Source organism: Budorcas taxicolor, chromosome 4 (genome assembly GCF_023091745.1).
Source record: "Budorcas taxicolor isolate Tak-1 chromosome 4, Takin1.1, whole genome shotgun sequence".
Taxonomy (NCBI): Eukaryota; Metazoa; Chordata; class Mammalia; order Artiodactyla; family Bovidae; genus Budorcas; species Budorcas taxicolor.
Genome location: NC_068913.1, coordinates 105,444,141 through 105,468,324, shown reverse-complemented (window position 1 = coordinate 105,468,324; position 24,184 = coordinate 105,444,141). Strand labels below are relative to the sequence as shown.

The 24,184-nt window shown below is 43.9% G+C and overlaps 1 protein-coding gene across 1 annotated transcript; it reads left to right on the top strand.

Annotated features, from left to right (window-relative positions):
- The first annotated feature begins 2,341 nt into the window (after positions 1 to 2,341).
- Positions 2,342 to 22,212, top strand: MKRN1 (makorin ring finger protein 1). The gene is made up of 8 exons (XM_052638526.1): positions 2,342 to 2,726; positions 8,775 to 8,903; positions 15,523 to 15,749; positions 16,225 to 16,451; positions 18,399 to 18,613; positions 19,340 to 19,450; positions 20,007 to 20,145; positions 20,499 to 22,212. The coding sequence occupies exons 1-8, from the start codon at positions 2,533 to 2,535 to the stop codon at positions 20,706 to 20,708; spliced, it is 1,452 nt and encodes a 483-aa protein (XP_052494486.1). The 5' UTR covers positions 2,342 to 2,532; the 3' UTR covers positions 20,709 to 22,212.
- The last annotated feature ends 1,972 nt before the right edge of the window (positions 22,213 to 24,184 follow it).

Here is a 24,184-nt window from a genome sequence, read left to right as displayed (position 1 = left end):
AACTACTATATGCTGCACACAGTTCTAGAGACTTGTGATATAGCAGAACAAAATAGGCAAAGATCTCTGGATTTACAGAGCTTATATTCTAGCTAGGAGAAACAGACCAAAAAAAAACCAAACAAAAAAAAAGAAAATTCTACAGTAATTAGAAGGTGAAAACTATGCAATAAAAAATAGAGCAAAGACTTCCCTGGCAGTGTAGTAGTTAAGAATCTGCAATTGCACTGTAGGGGCACAGGTTCAATTCCTGGTGGGGGAACTAAGATCCCTCAGGCAGTGCAGTATGTGCCCCCCGCCCTCCCCAAGAAAAATGTTACTTAACAGGTGAACCCTAACAGATAAAAACTACCAGGAACACACCTGTAGTCCAACAAAGAGGTTGACTTGCTGCAGCAGGGGAGACCACATAGGGGAGGAAGGTGGGCATCTTGGAAAAAGGAGTAGGGAGGGGCTTCTCACAGGATTGAAGCTCTTTTTGGATAACAGCACAAGCAGATGGAGGACCAGCTCTGGGCTGGGTGCTGTTGTGAGGTGCAGCAGTTTAGGAACTGGGTATCTTATAAATCTTTGCGTGCTCAGGTAACAGGGAAGAGCCAAGCCTGACTCCATGTTGGATGTGAGTCTTTGACTTAAACCTTGATTGTCATTGCTCTTGTTATAATCATACATTACAGCCTGCCTCAGGGAACCCTGCCCTCCCCTGCAAGTTAAACTAAAGTGGCTTTGTTCCACTCACTGGGAGACAATCTGACCATGCCCACCTGTCAATGGCTGCAAGAAAAAAGTGATTAACACAGCCCCTCCTATTTTGCAAGATAAAGCTACTTTATTTCCTCATCTCCCATCTCTCCCTGTTCTATAAAGGAAACTGGCATCCTGGCCCCCATAGGATGGTGTTTCAGGGACCTAGTCTGCTATCACGGTGGTACACAGGTGATACTTTCCTATTCCTGGCCTCCACACCTCATCTCTCAGTTTATTGGCCTGTCATCAGCAAGCAGATTGAGCTTGGACTTGGTAATGGAGGGAGAAATGAAGCGGGGCTGGGCAAGTCATTAGTAAAAATGCTGCATTTTCTCAAAAGGGGATTGTCAGTCATTTTGCAGCCATGCTGTGGCCTTGAGGGAAACATTGTTTTTTGTTGGCTTTGCCACTGTCCTTGTTTGTGTCTGTTGGGTACATTGTGGTCTGATTATCAGTGGGATGCATTTTCACTTTCTCAAAGTAAAGAGATTATGTAAAAAAGCAAATTTAAGGGCTTATGAAAACCGGTCAGGATTTAGTATGCAGCATCTGAGTGGACCGGGGGCATTAACAGGGAGGTAAGAGTAAATACTTTTTTTTTCCTAGTTTTAGAAATAACTCTTTGAAGCTGGGATATTTCAGACAGCTTTTATTGTTCAATATCTATTAAAATTGTAGTGTGAAGCACACTGTTAAGGGTTCTACCTGAACTTTAATAAGTTTCACAACCATCTTCAGAGATGTTGTGCTTCAGAGAGGTGTGCTTAGTGGCTCAACCGTGTCCGACTCTTTGCGACGCTATGGACTGTGGCCCGTCAGACTCCTGTCCATTTGGATTCTCTCAGCAAGAATAGTGGAGAGGTTTGCCATGCCCTCCTTCAGGGGGTCTTCCCAACCCAGGGACCAAAGCCAGGTTTTCTCCATTGCAGGAGGATTTTTTACCATCTGAGCCACCAGGGAAGACTCTCTGGGGAGTAGGTCCTGTTATCGTTTTTTAATTATTTTTTATTTTACAGAGGAGAGGAGGAACACTAAGAGGTAAGTTAACTGACTCAAAACTACGTAGTTAGGAATGAAAGATGGCCAGAGGTTAAGGGAGACAAGGACTGCACAGCCGCTGCTTAGCCACCTTGCTCTTCTCTTGGGTTGAGAGATCACACCGCTAACGGGAAGAACAGGAGAGAACATTTGTTAAAAGTGTTTAGTCTGGCCAGGCACTAAAAGCTCAGTGAATTGCCACACTTGTAAAGCCTACTAGGACAAGGAAACTGAGGCTAGAGAGAATGGGTATCCGGGCCAAGTTCGTACAGTTATGCTAACTAGTAGAGACAGGAAAGTCTGGATTCAAACCCAGGACCCCCCAACCCCAATCCCAGGTGCACCTCTCCACTGCACCAGCCTCTGCTGGGAAGGACTCCTTGAGCTGAGTGCCCTTGAAATAAGGACTTTGGTTCCCTAGGCGTGGAACCTGGGGGCAGTAGGTGGGGCGGGGGTGGGCGCTCACCTGGGGGAGCCCGCCCTCGCCCCGCCCCTCCCGGGCGGAGCCGACCCGTCCACCAATCAGAGGGCGCTGGGGGCGGGCCGGGGTTTGCTCCGGCCCCGGCCCCGCAGTTCGACCGGCGAGAGCGCTCGTCGACGCGACGCCGGGGCCGAGGCGAGCGAGCGGGCGCCTCAGTGTCCTTCCCCTCCCCACCCGTCGCCTGGCCGCCTTCTCCTCGCCGCGGCCGGACCGGAATTATGTGATCCCGGAAGTTCCGGCGCCATTGCTGTGTGGGATAAACAGTAATGGCGGAGGCTGCAGCTCCCGGAACAACAGCCACACCATCAGGAGCAGGAGCGGCAGCGGCGGCGGCGGCAGCGGCCTCCCCCACCCCTATCCCCGCAGTCACCTCGCTGTCCCCGGGGGCGGGGGGCGGGGGAGGCGGCAGCGACGGCGGCGGCGGCGGCGGCGGCGGCTGGACTAAGCAGGTCACCTGCAGGTGAGACGCAGAGCGGCCGGCGCCGGGCGCGGGGAGGGGACCGAGACCGCGGAGGAAGGGGGCGGGCGGCCGGGCGGCCGGGCGGGGGCGGGCAGAGGTGGGAGCCGAGCCGGCGTTGCGGTCCCCGCGGTCGCCGCGCTGCGTCAACCCCCGCCGGCGGCCGAGGCCCGGGCGCGCGGCCCCGCTGCGGAGCCGCCGCACTGCCCGCCGCCTCCCCGCACCGGGCCGAGCGGCGCGGCGCGCGCGGGGAGAGAGGTGGGCTGACTCCTCCTTCCTTTTATTGTCGCCTATCCCCCCACCCCAACTCCCGGCCTGCGAGCTCGCCGCTTCCAAAAGGGGGTTTGGCGGTGTGGCCCGGAGCCCGCCTCCCCGCAGTCCTGCCGGGCGGATGATCGCCGCCGCGGGCCCGCGGGCGAGAAGAGGGGCCCGGCCGCCGGCCCCGCAGCCGTGTCATCCGTTTGTAACGTCTTCCCGGGTCTCTCGGGCCCCGCCCGGAGCGGGGAGCTTTTGTGATTTCTACTCTTGTGTGTTACCGGGCTGGGCGGTTCTGAGCTTTGTCTCCGAACCGAGTGCCGGCCCGGGGGGTCTTCTCCACCGCCGTAGGTGTTACGAACTGGCATTCCCGTTCCCCCCCGGCTAGAAGGTGTCTTGTTTTCAAGTCCACGCGTCTTAAGGGAGTCCGGGAGCTCGTCGCTCCGCAGGGAGACGGATTTTGTTTTGGGTTTGGGATGTCAGATGAACATATTTGAAAAAAATAAGTGATTAGTAGAGGACGGTTATGCGGACGTGTGGCTGTGCGTCTAAGATAAGGGCATTTAATTGGATGTCGTACTTGAGTTTTTTTCTTAAGTGATCAGTAAGCGTCTAGAAGCTTTTGTTTTTCTGTCGGTTGAAAAAATCAGTTGAAACGCCGTTATTCACCTAGGTGGGGTAGTTTATATCCAGATATCAATACTTGAAAACATTTTTAATATACAGAACTCACTGTCCTGGTATTAACAGGGGTGAAGCGTTCTCAGTGCTTAATATGATAAATGTAAGACATGAATGCTAAGCTTAATTATTTTCAATAACGGGATAGAGAAAGCATAAAGGCTGTTTTAGGTAGCTTTTTTCAGTTATCTGTAGATCTGAGAATACTTGTGCAGTATCCCAAAGAATGAGAATTTAAAAATTTCTATTCATGGAACCAGATCTTTGAGTCTGTTGTTTTCTCTGCAGTGCTGCAATTGATTTATATGTGCTAGCTGAATCTTTTAAAATAAACTAGTGTAACCTTTATATTCTTGAATTTTCTAGCCTCTTACCCTGCAGTTCCAATCTGTCTGCATGCACTGAGAATAATCGATATGTGGATTCTTTAAGAACTCCATGCAGTGCCTTAATTTTATCAATACACACCGACTCTAATCTCAGTTATTGTTTGGCTTTGAATACCCATCACTAGCTTGACATTACTTTATGTTACTTGTCTCATTATTATCCTGTTGTGTCTGTGTGTGAGCTCAACTCATGTCTGCAGAGAATGCATTGTCACTTCTGCACTTTACTTTCCTCTCTGTTAGAAACTTTTCCCTGATCTACTTCCCCTTTTCTAGTTCCTTATCTGTGTCATTAGAATTCAGAAAAGCTCACTAGACTAATCAATTCCTCTTTGCCTACCTTTAGATCTTTGAGTTTCTGAAATATTCTAGATCACTCCGGGACCAGCGTGAGTTTCTTGCACATGAACCCTAATAGATTAATATATTTGTCAGATACAGGGTTAGTTAGACATGCTATTGTTGTTTTTCATATAAAGCAAGCTATAACTTATCCAGTAAAAAAAAGTACAGACTAATTGATAAGTCTTGGGTTTTAATACTTGACATTACTTTCAGTTTGTTTTAAGTACTAACATGATCTATTAAAAATCTTTCTGCTTTGTCTAGGGGAATACCAGATATATATTCATTCATTTATTGTAAACTTTGAGCTTTTTGAGAACAGGGTCTGTATATTATCATTTTATCTATAGGGCTTTATTCAGTGTCTGGTATGTATATCTTTCTGGGACTAACCTCATTCAGTTATTCTATAAATAAGTATTTGTGCTTACAATGGTAGATACAGAGCTAGATGTTGAAGGAAAGGCAGGAATGCACTGTAGTATAAATATTTGCTTTGTGTTTGATAGTAAACTGTCCTTTGAAGAGAATTCAAGGTAGTGCTGTGTTCTAGTTTGAGCCTCTTTTCCCCTTGTATCTAGGAATTTGACTAGGGCTATTTTCTTCAAGGGTATAATCCTTAGAAGTTGTTTGGATGTTGGGAATTTGTTTTTAATTGCTCAGAATCCTCTGTATTTTCTTGTTGGTTAGTCTTTTCTAAATATTTCTCTTAAAAATTCTATCTCATTGTGTTAATTTCACAGCTTAAAAACCTAGAGATAGTTTTCCCAAAGAACTGTGTTATGCTGCCCCCACCAGGCTGTTCTGATAAATTTTATTAGAGGAATTCTGTAAAATAGAAATGCTATTGCTTCTAGTTTTCCTGAATGTGGGGGATTGAAACAATGAAATTGTAACTTGCAAGTTGTAATTTTGAATTTAGACACTGCTAAATATTATGTGTACGGGTCCTTTAGAAGATAAAAGGCAGAATAAACTCTGGTTCTTAAACACCAGGAATTTACAGTCTGGTTTGAGAAATAGGGAAGCCCAGGGTACATGTACTTGTCAAGAATTAAGTAACAAAGTAAGAAATGTCACAGCAGATTAAGTGATTAACTGCCAACTTACTTAATATTCTGTAATATCTATTAACAATCCCAGATGCCTACCTATAAGTCTTGTTTGGTTCTCTTGTACCCACATAAGCTGTTGAGGTTTCTTGTATGTATCTTGGTAAAAGTGCTTAGGTTTCCAAGAGGTACAGCAGTCAGGGATTCTAGTCAGTTGTATTTGTCTTTATTGTTGGACAATGTCTGGTTGGCATCATGGAATCTTCAAGGCGGAAGGAAGCTTAGATATCCTGTGCCCCAGCCTTTAACAACAAAGGCAAGCTCAGCCTGGAGAATGTCATCAAGATGTATTTGGGTGATGGCTTTTGGCGGTGGCATTTAAAAAAGAAAAGTCTTGTGTCTTGATTGGTTTTGTAATGGGAGAAATTCTTGGAAGAGTTGACATTTTTTCCTCTTTCTGTTTTAACTTACACTATCATGTCATAATCTCTTAGACTTAGAGATGGGTTGGCAAGGAGGGATATCACTGTGAAGACTGAGAGGAAAAAAGGCATGAAAAACAAACCAGAAACCCAGATGGTATGTACCACACGCCCCTGTAGAATAATGCTCAGTGTTTGGCAGTAACTAGTTAGGGCTTGTATTCTAGAGTTTCCGTTGATGTCACAGTATCAGGTGATTTTGTGTCTGCTTGAGTTCTTTGGTGCTGCTAGTTCTGGATCTCAGGAGCTTATGCCATTGCTGAATAGTTCTAGTTCTCAGTCCTTACATTGAATCAGATTTATGATGTAACTTCCCACATATGTTTACTTTGCCAGGAATAGTGCCAGAGGTTACTCCTTTGTCTTCTCCTGGCTAAATTACTCCAGTTGCTTAAAATATTACGGCATGACATCCAGGTCATCTTTCCCTGTTGGTTGCCTTAGTCTTTCTTAACTGATTGGTTAAGTGTGTACCTTGGAAACAAATGTAGTTGGGGTGATTGCCTGCCGGGACAGAGGAGAGATGTGGAGATGAACATGAATACCAGCAAAGACGTTATACAATTGCTACTTACTGAACACGTGCTCATTTTTAAATTTAGTTTTAAGTTTTAAATCTCAGGGGAAACTAAGGTTTGTGTAGGTGGTGCTCAGACAGCTTCAAAGCTTGCAGAAAGCTGCCCTATAGTTGTGCAAAAGTTCAGACCTTGTTAGATTGTTAAGCCTGAAAATGGTTGAAATTAGGTTAATTACAATTAGAATTTGACTTCCTGCTACTGTAGTCTTCATTTTGTTTTGGACTGAAACCCTTGGGTACTTCAGGATCTTGCTAATTACAGCTCTTCCTATCAAGATGTTACATTTTTTTTTCTTTCTTCCTTTACGTAGAATGTATATATTTGCCAGTAATCTGAATAGAACCTTTCACCTTTCAGTTGGAAGCAGCCTTCTTCAAGGCTGCTTTAAGTAAATATGACTGAATCTCTTTTCTATACGTCATTCAATCCAGTGGGCAAGTGGGGTACTTCCTGCTATTCTACCTTCCATCTATAGATAACCTAGGAATTAGGCACTTTCCCTTACTCTGTACCAGCTGTGTTGTCTGACTCTTCTCCGACTCGTGTGATCCCTGGACTGTAGCCTACGAGGCTCCTCTGTCATTTGATTTTCCCGACAGAGATTGGAGTGGGTTGCCATTGTCTACTCCAGGCAGGGTATCTTCCTGATCCACGGTGTCTCTTTCGTTGGCAAGTGGATTCTTTACCACTCGCTACTGAGCCACATGGAAAGTGCACATCAGCTGCACATAAATGCGTTATGACTTGCCAAAATTAAATCTTCATAACTCTGTTCAAGAGAAAGAGACCAAGTCAGTGAGATGATGAGAGGGAGGATGGGGGGGGCGGGGGAGGTTCTACTTATCAGAGTTACCTGCAGAAAATAAGACCCTTATCACTTCCCTGATCACTTTGTTACTTCAGATTTCTGCTTGGCCCAGGCCCCATTTTCAATTTAGTAGGTCTAAGGGAAGGTGTCCAAAGTTGCATTTCTAGCTGAAGCTCCAGTACTTTGGCCACCTGATGTGAAGAGCCGAGTCACTGGAAAAGACCTCCATGCCGGGAAGATGGAAGGCAAAAGAAGGGGATGGCAGAGGACGAGATGTTTAGATGGCATCACCGACTCAATGGATGTGAATTTGAGCAAACTGAGGGAGATAGTGGAAGACCGGGGAGCCTGGTGTGCTGCAGTTCACAGGGTCGCAAAGAGCTGGACACGACTTAGTGACAGAACAACAAAGCAAATTCCCAAGTCTTCTTGGAAACTGAGTCAAACTCAGTTTTTGGAAATTTCTAGTTAGCTACGCATGTTCCCCTGTAAGGCAGAGGAACAAGAGAGTCTGCTGAATGAAGGACAGAAAGTGATTTCCCTTTGCCCGTACGTTTGCAACAAATGTTACTTGTGTTCTCACATGTGGCTTTTAAAGAATTTAAATGGTTTCTCAGAGAATTGAAATATACAGTAGTCTGATCTGTTCCAGTTTACATTGTTTCTTTTTTTTTTTTTTTTACAGATAAAGCTGCAAATAAAAATTATGACTAAAGTTAGTGGAAAACAAGCTATCTATAGGACTGTAAATTGAGAGCAATGGTCAGACAACCTGTAGAGACAAGATTAAGGATGACCTCGAAGTTTAAATCTAAATTGGTGCCTCTGTCTACAGGCAGCCTTCCTGTGCTACCATTATAGATAATTTTATGATCATATGGTCTAGTTCAAGTTCCTTTGTGTTCACTTCTCATGTTTGTGTACAAAGAATATGAAAGAATCCATTGCTAGTATAGAGGTCGTACTCATGGGCTTCCCTGGGGGCTCAGAGGTTAAAGCGTCTGCCTGCGATGCGGGAGACCTGGGTTTGATCCCTGGATCGGGAAGATCCCCTGGAGAAGGAAATGGCAACCCACTCCAGTATTCTTGCCTGGAGAATCCCGTGGACGGAGGAGCCTGGCGGGCTACAGTCCGCGGGGTTGCAAAGAGTCGGACACGACTGAGCGACTTCACTTCACTCACTTCACTTTGTAGAGGTAGTACTCGTTCGTGTGTTAGTGGTAGAATATATTGGCCATGGGGACTTGCCAGTGGATAAGACTCCATGCTTCCAATGCAGGGGGCCCAGGTTCAATCCCTGGTTGGTGAACTAAGATAAGACCTCTCATGCCAGATCTAAGCCCACACACTGTACCAAAGACCCAGTGCAACCAAAACACATAATAATAAAACAAAAAAGACTGTATCAGTCATGAATTGAGTACTGGCTTGTAATCCAACTTGTGGTTCTTTGTCTCACAGGTATTTCCTGCATGGGGTTTGTAAGGAAGGAGATAACTGTCGCTACTCACACGACCTCTCTGACAGTCCATATGGTGTAGTGTGCAAGTATTTTCAGCGAGGGTACTGTATTTATGGAGACCGCTGCAGGTAAGAGTTTGTTTCCAATTTAGTTTTGTTCGGGGTAGATAGAGAGGTTGGGAGAAAAAACTGAGAGTAAAACATGAAATTCCAACAACTTTGTAAATAATCGATTTACAGTAGTACTGCTTTGTGGCTTGTAGGGTCTCAGTTCTCAGACCAGGGATTGAGTGTGGGCCGTGACAGTGAAAGCGCTAAGTCATAACCACAGGACTGTCAGGGAATTCCCTGAATAGTACTTTAAAAAGTGCCCCTCCTGGTGGCTCAGAGGTTAAAGCGTCTGCCTGCAATGCGGGAGACCTGGGTTCGATTCCTGGGTCGGGGAGATCCCCTGGAGAAGGAAATGGCAACCTACTCCAGTATTCTTGCCTGGAGAATTCCATGGACGGAGGAGCCTGGTGGGCTACAGTCCACGGGGTCGCAAAGAGTCAGACACAGCTGAGCAACTTCACTTCACTTAGGAATGTTAGCACATTCTGATAGATCTCTCATCTCTCCGATAGATCTCTCACTTGGAAAGAATGTATTGTTACATTTACAAAATGCGTTTGTAATATAGTCCTAAGTTTAAGTAGTGCCTGAGGAGCATGTTGGGCAAACCTAGGGATAAGGTGTGGTGAAGGCGTGTTTGTTAATGGTATTTCCTCTTCAAGACCAAGAATAAGGTGCATGTTTGACCAGTTGGGACTGGTTTCATTCTGTTAGACTGAATTATGGAGAGAAAATGGGATCATAGGCATTTGGGTAGTATTAGGTTACTACTTCAGAGGGCTTGTCATTCCAACTAAACTTCCCTAAACCACCTGAGCTTGCAAGACTAAATTATAAGCTGACATTATGGAAAATGCTTTAGCAGTGTCTGGCTTCCTAGAATGGTGGAGAAGTAAGAGAAGTCAGCTATTAAGTACTCTATCCTTCATTGAATTGGTACCATAGTCTTATCAAATTGTGATTCAGCAGCAGTTGAGTTCTGCTAGCCATTGGGTAGAGCTAGTTTACAAAATACCTAGGAGTATCAGTTTTCTGTTGATGTTAAAGAAATTACCCTGAAACTTAGCAGCTTGGAAACAGTAAATATTTATTATCTCATGGTTGCTAGGGTCTGGAATCTGGGAGTGGCTTAGTTAGGTGAGTGGTCCTAGCTCAGGCTCTCAAGGGATTTCAGCTGGGCTGCCAGCATCTGCCATCCTCTGCAAGTCTTGAATGGAGGCTGGACCACTTTGAAGATGGTTCACTCATATATCTTTGTTCCTCTCCTGGTGGACATTTCCCCTGGGCTGCTTTAGTGTCTTCACATTAACTTGTGCCCAGAGTAAGTGATTCAAGAGAGACATCAGGGACGAAGCAACAGTGCCTTTTTATGACCTAGTCTCAGAAGTCGCAGGCTGTCACTTCCACTATATTCTGTTTATTACAAGTGAGTCACTGTACAAGGGGAAGGAAATTGGGCTATACCTGTTGAAGGGAGGACCATCACTAGAAAAGATATTTTAACAATGTCATATCCAGTTTTAGCAGAAAAGAATTGTGTCAGCTAATGGGGTTCAAATGCTTAGAGTTCAGAAGACTAAGAAATTATTGATGAGCAGGATATATTGATGTTAGGTTACCTCACGTCTTTTTTACTAGGAAATCTAGTTAAGAGGAGAGAAAAAGGAAAAGATTCTTTCCATGTGGTCCGTCATTTTGCCCTCTGCTAATTTTTGCAGTTTTGCTGGAGAGGAATAAAATGATACAATGACACTCCCCTCCCCCCCCAAAAAAACTAAAACTAAATAACCCAGATATGTCTTTTGTAACTAGGCAGTCAGTTCAGAGACCTTATCACCTATAGAGAGAGAGGAGTTGAACATGGGTGAGAGTGGAGATGGACTCTGAGGTGCTGAGCAGAGAGAGAGGGTTATAGACTGGATGAGCATGGCTGGTAACAGATGAACCTCTTCTTTCAGAAGACGTACCCCTCTGATTGCACCGTACAGCTGAAATGTTTGGGAAATAAGGTTAAACTGAAGAAATCCGAGCTAAATCCTAGACTCCCTTGTGTTAAATCAGCTTATTTTTCAGGGACCTCTGCCAGCCCCAACAGCATTCTGGATTCTCCTTGGGACAACAGTATAGAAGCCCGTCTTCTGCATAACCCTGTATTTAGAGTGGACTTCCTCGTGGGAGACAATTGTAGTTTTCTTTTTAGTGAGGGTATACAGCTCTCTTTTAGGGAGAATGATCCTGATTTGAGCTGGCTTTAGAGCTCTTAGGACAAAGTAAAAGGAATTAGAGAAACCTATATCTTGATAGTCTGCCTGAGAGGAAAGTTTGGTGACAGTTGTTTGGCTGATACAGGTGATTATTAAGAGCTTGATTATAGAGTAGCTAAGGAAGGAGTCTTACAGGCTTCTTCCAAGACTGTTTCCTTGGGGGATTGACTTGGCGGATTAAGCCTACTTTTCACTCTTACTATGTAGGGTTTTGTTTTTTTTTTGAGAAACGTAACATTTTAATAGATGAAATAAACACTCTAGTACATGCAAGGTAAAAACTTGATTTTGGAAGTGGGGGAAATATCTTTTATGTAGGGATATTGTTATACAACCTGACCAATGTCCAGGGATTTGAAATAATTTAACTCCTCATAAAGGCAGTAGTTTATAAATGAAAGATGATACCCTAGTTCCAGCAGTTCAGAAGTGTTGCTGTATTCGTTTTGCGTGACGGGGCCCTGTTACTTAGTGAGGCCAGTTCTTTGTTGCTCAGGACTGTTGTCCAAGATCTAGCATCCCTGTTCAGTCTCAGTCGTGTCTGACTCTGGGAGCCCGTGAGCTGCAGCACACCAGGCCTCCCTGTCCTTTGCCATCTTCTGGAGCTTGCTCAGTTTCATGTCCATAGAGTTAGTGATGCTGTCTAACCATCTCATCCTCTGCCACCCCCTTCTCCTTTTGCCTTCCATCTTTCCCAGCATCAGAGTGGAAACACTGAGTTGGCTGTTCACATCAGGTGGCCAAAGTCTTGGACTTCAGCATCAGTCCTTCCAATCACGGTTGATTTCCTTTAGCTTCCTTAGTAAGTTCCACAGAACTCCGAGTCATTGTTCCTAAACACCCACTTGGGAAACGGACCGGATTGCCTTCTTTGACAACTATGGTTATGGTAGATCTTGTTTCATTTGGAGGGTTTTTTGTTTGTTTTGACTGCACAGCGTGCGAGATCTTAGGTCCCCTACCAAGGATTGAACCCTTGCTCCCTGCAGTGGAAGCGTGGAGTCCTAACCATTGGACTGCCAGGGAATTCCCCTTTGGAGGCGTTTTCACTGTAGACCTACTGAATCCTACACATTAAAAGCCTAAAAGGCAGATATCAAACCTCACAAGGGTGGGTGGTGGGTGTTGCACGCCAACAAGATGAAAAAGTGTTGTTCTTTTGTGTAGAAGAAAAATTAAACTTCCTTCACTGGAAACTATCAGAGTACTCGTTGAAAGATATGAAAGGAAAAGTGTTGTCTCAGCATTAATCCCCCATTCAACACTGGCTGAAAAGGATCAGCAATTCTGTGATAATTCATTAAAGAATTAATTTAATAGTTTTAACAAAACCACTATCATGACTGGGAATCCAGTAGATATGATTAGCCAGGGCTGGCAGACTTTCAGTATGGGGCCGGAGATTAATATTTTTAGCTAGGCAGCCCATATGGTCTCTTGTAGCACAAAAACAACCCTAGATAATACATAAGCTAATAGTGTGGCTAGGTTCCAATGAAACTTTTATTTTGGGACAATGAAATTTAATTTCATGTCATGAAATGATCTTTTTTTCCAACATTTAAAAATGCCAAAACCATTCCTAGCTCCAGTTGGGTTTGACCTGAGGCTAGTAGTTGGCCAGTTCCTATTCTAAGAAGAGCTCTCTGCTTCACTGAACCGTTAGCTTTTAGCAAATTCCTTTCAGAATAGGAGTCTTGCTTTTTCTTTCTTAATTTATTAGTTCTTTCTTGTGCTCTATCTTTCATGGTGCTTACTTACAAATTTTTACTTCAGAAGTATATTTTATACAGATCTATTCTGCACTGTTTACAAATGTGAACCTTCTTGCTAATATTCTATGCTATCAAAAATATTATACCTTGTTGATTCCTTGATAAACTTATCTTGAAACCAAAAGGCACTCCTTTCAAAAAACTTCATAGTGGGACTTGCTAGTGGTTCAGTGTCCAAGACTTTGCACTCCCAATGCAGGGAGCACCTGGGTCTATCCCTGGTTAGGGAACTAGTTCCCACATGCTGCAGCTAAGACCCAGCTCAGCCAAATAAATATTAAAAAAAAAACCAACTTTGTCGTATTTGCAATTTGATAGATGATGATGAGCATTCTAATTGTTTTTTAAGTAGCTATTTGAGTCATTTACTCTGAAATTCTTCAAACGAGTATGGCAAAGGAGAAAGAACAGAAACTAAAATATAGGCATTGAAACTAGTTCTTAGACCCTTTCACATCTTGACATTTAGTTTTACCTACTCCTTTAAATGCTTTTGAACTGTGGTGTTGGAGAAGACACTTGAGAGTCCCTTGGACTGCAAGGAGATCCAACCAGTCCATTCTGAAGGAGATCAGCCCTGGGATTTCTTTGGAAGGAATGATGCTAAAGCTGAAGCTCCAGTACTTTGGCCACCTCATGCGAAGAGCTGACTCATTGGAAAAGACTCTGATGCTGGGAGGGATTGGGGGCAGGAGAAGGGGACGATGGAGGATGAGATGGCTGGATGGCATCACGGACTCGATGGACGTGAGTCTGAGTGATCTCCGGGAGTTGGTGATGGACAGGGAGGCCTGGTGTGCTGCGATTCATGGGGTCGCAAAGAGTCGGACACGACTGAGCGACTGAACTAAACTGAACTGAATCCTTTAAAACTTCCTCAAAGCCCTGAAGGCTGTCTTCATTGGTGAAGCTGGCATCTTAATTCCAAAACCTGGGTTCTTTTCTAAGTTAAAGGCTGTGAAAGTAATTAAAATGCGAGGACTGGGGACTAGATTCCTAAGGTGCCCTAAAGCTCTAAAACCTCAGAGCAATGCTGTTCAGTAGAACTTTGTATGATAGCATGAATGCTTTCTATCTGCTGCCCAAAAAAGAACTGCTAGCTACGTGTGACCACTGAACACTTGAAAATGTAGCTAGTCCAAGGACCAAGGAACTGAGTCTTGAATGTAAGTGTAAATAATTAGATGCAGCTAATGGCTGCTCTGTTTTACAGGGCAGCTTTGGAGTCACATTAGAGCTAGAACACGGCTTAACATGTCATCTCTAATATGTTTTTGATGATGAAGTGAGATTGTCCAAGTGAAAAACCATATTCATGATCTTTAGCTTGCATAATTCCAGCCTTAAATAAATGCACTGGGTTTTTGTGGCTGATACCAGGATACTCACAGTAGGCCACCTAATGCTTAAGAGTTGAAATAGGAGGGTTTGAGATAACATAATGATAAAAACCAGCTCAGCAAATGTTTGCCATGTTAAAGAGCAGTCTTTAGTTAGAATGTTTTATCTTTTAGATGTAAACACAGACACTTGTAACACAGGTGACCCATGGTTAGTATTGCCAGTGAGGTAATTTCGAGAACCGCTAGATACATACTATACTTTATAACAGCTTATGGATTGGGTTAGCCAAAAAGTTGGTTCAGGTTTTTCTGTAAGATGTTATGGAAAAACCGAGATGAACTTGGCCAACCCAGTAGTACGTTCATCATTAATTTCTTGTGTCTGAGTGAATTTCACAGCCTAAAATATTCTAAGAATTGTGAGGATTTTCTCAGGCAGCAAGGTGCTTCTTGAGGGAAATTGGTTTTTTTCTGTATTTGGAGATGAGGTTCAATAATAATTTTTCAGGTGACAAGGAGTCAGGAAACGCACAGGGTAAGAGTTCAGAAAAGTAGGTGAGTGGGTGCATATAGGAGAAAAGGAAACACACATTGTATGTTTTATAAATACTGTTTCTAATATTGGGAGCATTTTAGTTTATGTATTGGTAAAATGGCCCACATTTTTACTTGTTGGATTTGAGTGTCAGCCTTTCTTTGCTTAATCAGTCAGTTTTGGCTGCATAGTCTTTTTTTAGCAGAGCTGCCATGGTAACCATAAATTGTCAATTCCTGAAACTCTTAATGAGAGTGGAATTTGAGGGGTAATAGATGGTCTACAGCAGGGGTGGGCGAACTATGGTTTGTAGGAGAGTACTGTGACTGGGTCCTGTTTTTGCAAAGTTTTATTGGAACACAGTCCCGCACAGCTGTTTAGATAATGCCATGGTGGCTTTGGAACTACAGTTACAGACTTAGAGTTGTGACATTGGTGGGTTGACCTGCAGAGCCCTGACTCTGTATGGCCTTGCTACTCAAACTGGTCCCTGGACCAGTGGCATTGGCATCGTGTGGGGACTTGTCAGAGACATGCAAAATTAGGGGCTATACTCCAGACTCAGAAATTAGGTATCTGCCTTTTAACGATTTCCCACATGATTCACAGGCACAGTAATTTGAAAAGAACCCAAGGACAGGATTGGGAATGTATATTCCCTCTAGAGGCTTCTGGTTAGACAGTGATGGCTGACTTGGTAAATTTTCTTTTCTTTTTAAGATATGAACATAGCAAGCCTCTGAAACAGGAAGAAGCAGCTGCTACAGATCTAACTGCAAAGTCATCCCTTGCCGCTTCCTCGTGTCTCTCATCGGTTGGACCGACTGTTGATATGAATATGGGCGAAGCCGAGTCAAGAAATTCAAACTTTCCAACTGTAGGAGCCGGTTCAGAAGACTGGGTGAATGCCATCGAGTTTGTTCCGGGGCAGCCCTACTGTGGCCGGAGTGAGTATCTTTGAAGAAAAAAAAAAGATAGAAGGCTGGAGAGTGTTTTATCAATTAGCTGAATTTTCACAACTTTCCTGCTTCCAATTTTCATATTTAGCCTAGTCTTAATATTCTTAAATTAGGTCACGTTAAAAGAAAAAAAAAAAAAAAACAGATGGAGCAAAAGAAACTTCTTGACTTTGAATAGTAACGAATATAGAATGTTCTGAAAAATGGACTTTTATCTCCTTTAATCAGTATAGTTGAAATACATTCAAAAACTTTTTTTAGAAGTTTTTTTTTTATTTTAAACAAGGCTAATCTTGAAAATATTAGTAGCAAAAGACATTCATTTCTTTCAAGAGTGGGGGATTAGTTTCAATCGACTATTTTGGAGTTTCTCTTAAGTTCTCTTTATCTTCTTTAGCGAGACTAGTTCATGTATCTGCCTTAACCGTTTTGGACCTTTACCACCCTCTTAAACATTTTGCAGCTGCCCCTTCCTCCGCTGAAGCCCCCCTGCAGGGCTCAGTGACCAAGGAAGACGCGGAGAAGGAGCAAAGTGCAGTGGAGACCAAGAAGCAGCTCTGCCCGTATGCTGCAGTGGGGGAGTGCCGCTACGGGGAGAACTGCGCGTATCTGCACGGAGACGCATGTGACATGTGCGGGTTGCAGGTCCTCCATCCCGTGGATGCCGCCCAGAGGTCACAGCATATAAAAGTAAGTCGGAAGGAAGCACGCACTCTAACAGGTGTGACAACTGTCTTTGCCCTTTCACAGCATTGTCAGCTCATGTCAAAGAGACATTGGGTGAATCAAATGGTTCTCTTTAAGTAGGAGAGTTTCCCTTCCTGGCATTCTTGACTGTTTTATCAGGAATTAGGCTTTTAGAACCTCAGATTATGGGCTTTTATTTTTTCTCCTCCCTTTTCTTTCCTTGTTTTTTTAGAACAATAGCTTTTCTGAAATTCAAGTTCCATACAGCCTACTCTTCTAAAATGCATATTTCACTGGTTTTTAATGCAGTTGCATAGTTGTTTAACCATGATCACTATTCTCTAATTTAGGACATTTTCATTCTCCCCAGAAAAGAGACTTAATACTCATTAACTCCTTTAGTCTCTATTCTACCCTTCCTCCAGCTCCTGGCAACAACTCATTTACTTTCTGTCTCCATGGATTTTCTTGTTTGTTTTGGGGATTTCCTATGAATGGAATCATATGTGGTCCTTTGTGACTGGCTAAAACAGTAGCATAATGTTGTCAGGATTTGTTCATGTTTTAGTGTGTATCAGTTAATCCTTTTCTTGGCTGCATAATAATCCTCTGGATGGCTGTGTGGCATTTTGTTTTTCCATTTGGGTTGTTTCACCTTTTGCCCATTAAGAATAATCCCCTGAACACTCATGTATAAAGTTTTGTGGACATACATTTTAATTACCTTAAAATAAGGTTGCTAGGTCATATGGTAACTCTGTGCTTAATATTTTGAGCAACTTTTTCCCAGTGACTGTACCATTTTACATTCTCATTAGTAGTGTATGACAGTTTCAGACTATGGTTTTAAGCTCATTTGTATCTGTGAGTATACTGTATTGCAAACCTGATTAGAGGAAGTTTTGCTTCTAATCATAATCATGTCTGTTTAATAAAAATAAATTTGGTTGTGAGGGTGGGGGTGAACCATGGTATAATAACTTGCATGTTTTTTATAGAATAAAATATGTGTAGTATAATGTGTCAATTATACCTCATTTAAAATAAAAAGTATGTGATGTCCACACAGAAATGTGTACGTGAGTGTTCATAGCATTATTCATGATGGCTCCAAAGTGGAAACAACCAAACTGTCCGTCATCTGATAAATGAAAAAACTAACTGGTCTCTCCATACGATGGAATGTTGCCCAGCAATAAAAAGAAACGAAAGTCATATATTCTACAACATAGATAACCTTGAAAATGTAGTCAAGTGAGCAAAACCAGTCACAAACGACCACATATTTTTTTATGAAATGCCCTGAATAAGCATATCCACAGATTTGTTGTTGCCTAGAACTGAGGGTGTTGAGGGGAAATGACTACTGTGGATTTGGAGTTTCTCTGGGATAATGAAAATGTCCGGAGACAGACTGAGGTGATGTTTGCATAACTCTGCATGTACTGAAAACCATTCCATCGTATACTTTGAGTGAATGCATTATATGGTATGAAATTATATATCTCAATATTGTTTTATTTTGGATGTGAAACTTACATGCCTGGTACATAATTGTCACCTAATAAATGTTCGTTTCCTTCATTCTTATTTTCTGACAGGTGGCAAATTAGAGTCTTAATCCTAATTACATTTTCCATCTAGAAACGAGTACACTAACAAACAGTATGAAAAACAGCCTGTAATGTGGGTAACTGCAAGGGCTGAGTTGCAGGATAGAGAAAAGTAGGTAATCTTTAGTTCTTGAAATTGAGTCCTTAGAGTTTGACTTGATAGTATTGTGAAGTCCCTCGATGTCCGCACACCTGTACCGCCTGGTTAAACAAAGCCGTTTCTGATGTCATACTGGGAACAGTTCTCTTTCCAGTTGGCTCTTTGACTCTGAACAGGCGTTCCTAGCGGTCTGTTATGGTTCCATGCCCTGACTGCTCCTCTCTGTCCACTCTCTAGTCCTGCATCGAGGCCCACGAGAAGGACATGGAGCTCTCGTTCGCGGTGCAGCGCAGCAAGGACATGGTGTGTGGCATCTGCATGGAGGTGGTCTACGAGAAAGCCAACCCCAGCGAGCGCCGCTTTGGGATCCTCTCCAACTGCAACCACACCTACTGTCTCAAGTGTATTCGCAAGTGGAGGAGTGCTAAGCAATTTGAGAGCAAGATCATAAAGTGAGACTCCTCCCCAATCTTCGTTTGTGCTTTCTATTTTGGGGAAGAATTTAGTATCTTGTGCCAACTTTCAGCCAGATGGACCGCATTTAAATGCATGCATTTTATCTCGAAACTGGGGTATTCTTCTAATTGGGAGTTCTTTGTATTTCAGCTAGCTTCTAGATTAGTTGGTATATCTACTTTTATTTGAACGAGGAAAACCCTATGTATCAGTTAGTAGAATCTTCGTGCTTTTTTCTGAGGAGATTGTGTTTAATGGATTAGCCAGTTTAGGCTCAGAGAAGAAGCGTATCTAGCTCTGAATGTATGTTTCCTGGCATTTTACATTTTCCACTTTCCTATTCATCCATTAAGCTAGCCAATAATCCACCATCCTTTAAAAATTGTTCTCATAACTGAACAAAAACTACATAATCTAAACAGAGCAAAGTTACAAGAAATAAATTTATTTAAACGAAAGAAAAAGGAGTCTGTGTGAAATGTCTTCTTTTTGTTGTTGTTTTTTTTTTTAACCTAAAGTTATTTTTTTTAATGAACTGGCTAGCCATTGAGTTGAACTTACAAAAAAAGGGAATGGTCAGTGGTGTGGGACCCTTGCAGGAAGTGCCCATCTGCCTCTCAGTTCAGTCTTTGAGGCTGGCGGTGACACACCGGGGTGTGTCCTTGAAGGAGAGTGGGCCTGCAAAGGGGAATTTGCACTGCAGCCTGTTCATTGTTTCCCAGGTCCTGCCCAGAATGCCGGATCACATCTAACTTTGTCATTCCAAGTGAGTACTGGGTGGAGGAGAAAGAAGAGAAGCAGAAACTCATTCAGAAATACAAGGAGGCAATGAGGTATGAGCACTGCAGCCTTTTCTCAAGCTAAGATCCCAACGTGTCGCTTGGGCTCACTTTGAAAAGAAACAGTGCTGCATTATACACTCCTACCTCCTTCCTACCCTTTCTTTTACTTCCCAGTACGGTGTGTCACCCCTGATGACGTTTACCCGGTGTGTATCCTGCTGTAACACAGTCGCTGGGGTGCACGCCCAGGGGCTGTGTTATAATGAAGCCTGCACTGCTGGTGTGGCTGGCGCCCCAGGAATGGGGTCTGCCTTATCCCGAGTCTGTGTCACGGTTGTCCTACTGTAGTCTTGTGTGTGGGCCTGCTCGAAGGTTCTTTCTCTGCTGGATCTGCGATTCTAGGGCTGTTAAACGGCTCGACTTGAACAGTTTCTGGTTCCAGTCTGTTTTCAGGCGATAGCACACACGTTTAAGAACACACCTCGGGGAGGGCTGTTAACAGACGTACCGGTTCTATTCTCTCCCCATTTTAAAGAAACCCCGGATGATAGTCGGATACAGACCTGAAATCCACCGTGAGTAAGGGTTGCGCTATTTTCCTTTCCAGCAACAAGGCATGCAGGTATTTTGATGAAGGCCGTGGGAGCTGCCCATTTGGAGGGAACTGTTTTTACAAGCATGCGTACCCTGATGGCCGTAGAGAGGAGCCACAGAGACAGAAAGTGGGAACATCAAGCAGATGCCGGGTAACTCTCACTGTTCTTTCAAAGGAGGGGAAATACCGCACGCTGAGCCTGAGGCCCGCACAGATAGGGGCAGGGGACGGTGAAGGCCCAGGTCTAGGAGCCAGAGCCTAGAGGATTAAAGGAGACCAACCTCAGCAAACCGGGAGGGCTGTGAGAGGAAAAGCTAGAACGCTTAAGGCTCTAGACCAAACGGTGTGCTGAGTAGCCAGCGGGGAGGCGTTGGTCAGAGTCGAAACCCTAAATCAGAAGTCTTGGTTCGTCATGCCCTCTGTGCTGGACATTTTGCCTTAGAAACCGCAGCCTAGAAGACGCTGCCTGCAGTGCCACCCCTATCACGGCCTTGTTTTTTACAGGCCCAACGAAGGAACCACTTCTGGGAGCTCATCGAGGAACGAGAGAACAGCAACCCTTTTGACGACGAAGAGGAGGTTGTCACCTTTGAGCTGGGCGAGATGTTGCTTATGCTCTTGGCTGCAGGTGGGGACGACGACCTGACAGACTCTGAAGACGAGTGGGACTTGTTTCACGATGAGCTGGAAGATTTTTATGACTTGGATCTATAGCAGCTCGGCGGGGCGCGTGCACTGGTCTGCCGAGCCTCAGGCGGCAGCGGGCCTCGGGGGTGGCGGCCGCGCCCGGGCCGCTCTCCTCGGCAGGCCTTTCAGCTCCAGGTGCTGTCGTAATCATTTTTACCCAGGGCCTGTCTTCTCAACCCCTCACCTTTTCCCCAAGGAGTATGTTGTTTTCTCTGTTTGAAAAAGTTACAAAAATAAATCTGAAAGTTAGTTTTTTTGTAACATGAATTCAACTGTCAGACAGTTAGTGTAGGTTTGTTGCGTCACGATTTTCCACCAGATCCACACAGTTCGAGGGGAGCATACCCGGATTTCCAGGACTCACTTTGGAGGACCCCGGGTTCAGAAGTATCAGCACTGGCCCCTGCTTTGGGGGTCCAGGCAGTGGGGTGATGGGTAAAGGATCTGAACTGTAGCAAGTAGCCTCCTCCTGCTCTAGACTTGGGAGGTGGGTACTTGGTTTCTGGTGAAATCTGCACATCTGTGTTTTTCCGTCTGGTCTCTGTCCTGTCACCCCTGCCCTGTGCACTCGTCCTGTGGTTTTGGTCTCTTTGTTTCATTGCACACAAGTAATAATACTACTGGGTAACCAGAACCAGGTGTGAATGTATTTGAGATTTTTACCGTCTTTAGTGTGATAGAAAAACTGTGAAAGAACACATATAAGATGGGAGTGGAAGAAAATAATGCAGAGTTGGAAGCTGACTCCCCAAGGCCGAGGGACTTGGGCTATGAGTGTGAGTGCGTGACAAGCTTCCCATCCCTGCATAGACGCAGTGTTCGTAGCCTTAGCGAAAAAACTCGGTTTAGTGGTTTCAGCCTCGTGTGGCAAATAGATCTTAAAGGACAAAGCAGTTTATTGGTAGCTGTTAATAGAGCAGTGCTAGCTCTGTCTGTATAAATAGAGAAATGGGCTTAGCCACAGAAGTGCAAACTATCTGGTTATGCCATGTATTAACACAACCTAGGGCTTGGGTCTGGAGTTGTGTTTAATGTTGTATGATCTCCTAGACTTCTCAGTCCAGGCACTTTGACAAACTTTTGTCCTCATTTGAGGTGTTTTTTGTCAGGTTTTTGTGTTCCTTTTTTGTGGGTATTTGCCTCATTCCATCCCCAAGCTTTGCAGCTAGACAGTGAGGTTCAAAACTACGTTCTAAGGCGTTTCCTGTAATGGAGTCATTGGTTGACAGTATAGTAAGTCAGGCTTTTCCACTAAAAGGGGAAACAGAGGGTGGTAATCCAGAAGATAAGATAATGTTAAATTGTTAGAAGAATTCCTTGATCTGAAATTTTAGCTTTGCGTTTTGTTGCTCTTTCCTGAAAATAACTTGGAGGTGCCCCCGGATGTGTCCATCTACTGCTCTGATGCCTCGGATATCACTCGTTCTTTTCACTTAAAAAAAAAGATGAAAACAGTAATTGTTGCAGAGGTCTCTGTATTTTGCAGCTGCCCTTTTGTAAGACGCACTTTTCCCAAATAAAACAATTTTTAAAACCCATGGTTTGGCTTCCTGTTCTGTGTGATGGGCCGTTCTAAAGCGTGCAGGTGTCAAGTGTGCTACTTGTTTCTTGCATTGCCTCTTGCATCAATTCACCCACGAGTCAGATTTCTGTGGACATAGTTTCATTGAGAAAAGTTGACATCTCTCCTAAAGTATCTAGCCAGTGAGAAATGTTGGCGAGATAGAGGACAACCTTACGATGGGCTTGCAATGTGTGAGTGCGAGTGTTTTGTATTGTAGAATTTGCAAGACTAACCCTTGGCCTCCTTTGTTGACCAAAGGCACTGTCAGTTTCTGCTGCCATTCTCTGGTAGTTGAACTTGCTTCAGATCTACAAATAATGGTGTTTTTGTTCCTAATTCTATTATATAATTTTTCTTTTTTTGCCATATCTTGCCACTCTCGGGATCCTAGTTCCTTAACCAGGGATTGAACCTGGACCTTCAGCAGTGAAAGTGTGTAGTCCTAACCACGGGACTGCCAGGGGATTCCCTATATGAATTTTTTTATTCATAAAAACCCTTCCACCACTCCCATGGAAGACCTTAAGTAACCTTTTACAGTGCTTATTTGTAAAATAGTTTAATATCTATAATTAAGAGTAAATAATTGTATTGCCTATATTAATAATCCATGCAATTTGAAAATGTTTCCCCGTTTAGGAATTGTGTGATGGCAGCTTCACTGTAGTCTTGATCATAGCTGGAGATCCACTGAAGAGTCTGTTTCTGTAAGCTCCCTTCTGGTGGATCTTCAGCTGAAGCTGCTCCCTTCCCAAAGTACTCAAAGTTCGTACTGATGAGGCCTTGCTGGGGACCACACATACTCCCAGAGGGATGCTAAAGAGCCTCGGAGGTGAGGTGGAAGTGGTGGGGGTCTGGTGGGGGGAAGAGAGAGACTTAAACCTGCGGTTTTTGGTGTCCAAAAAGTAGGAAAAGGCTTATCAGTAGCTGCCTTGTTGGCATGTTGGTCCATGTGGGGAGAATGGCTTAGGCATGACCCAGGTGGTGGTAATAGCTGGAGTTCAGGTGGGTTGATGTCTGAAGCAGCTTTTCTTTGTGTCTGTGGAAAAGATGGTGGAAATTTATGTATAAGCCAGCCCTTAATTCATGTTGCTGCCCTGTCCCTGCCTGCTGTGTGCTTGTTAAAAGGTTGGGAGAAATACGGCTGAAGGTGTGGGGGAGGGAAGAGGGATGCCATCGACAAAGGTATTTGTAGGTGGCCTTGGTTGTGCTCTTGGAATCAAGTCTGCTTTCTGGGTGCGTGGTACGGTTGCAAAGAGCGTCTAACTTTCGTGGGCTGGGGAAGTGCAAACGGAAGGGACACGATGTCATCTCCAGGCAAAACGTTTAAGATCCAGCCCATGGTTTTCCTCATTCTCAGATTTTCTAAGGTGATGGATAATATTCCAAGGAAGTGGTGGTTCAGTCAGTCAAACATAATAAATTTGATCTTTTGAAATTGATACACAGGTGTACAGATATTAGTAGGAAATAAATTGTTACCTGTTTTTTTGCCTACTCTTTGATAAATATTACTAATGAAAACATGGTATCTTTTAGAATAATGAGATTTTGTACTGACTTTTGTTGTTCAGTCGCTAACTTGTATCTGACCCTTTGCAACCCCATGGACTGCAGCATACCAGGCTTCCGTATTTCTCCCTCACCAACTATAGTGAGTGTTTTCTTTTGGCCATGCCAGGCAGCATGAGCGGGATCTTAGTTCTCCAACCAGGGATAAGACCTGTCCCTGCTGGACTGGGAGTATGGAGTGCAGAGTGGTAACCACTGGACCAGCAGGGAAGTTAGAAGCCCTTTAGTTAAATTGTTGCAAATTGGGTAGCTAGATGCTAAGTTTTTAAGTAATTGTCAAACACCTTTTCTGAGGGTTGTATAAGGCTCCTGTTCAGTTCAGTCGCTCAGTCGTGTCCGACTCTTTGCGACCCCATGAATCGCAGCA

Bases quoted from the DNA above. Each gene is read 5' to 3' on its own strand.
- MKRN1 (XM_052638526.1), top strand. From the start codon at position 2,533: ATGGCGGAGGCTGCAGCTCCCGGAACAACAGCCACACCATCAGGAGCA. The intron at 8,904-15,522 runs GTAAGAGTTTGT...TTTCTTTTTAAG, and splicing joins ATTTATGGAGACCGCTGCAG to ATATGAACATAGCAAGCCTC. The intron at 16,452-18,398 runs GTAAGTCGGAAG...TCCACTCTCTAG, and splicing joins AGAGGTCACAGCATATAAAA to TCCTGCATCGAGGCCCACGA.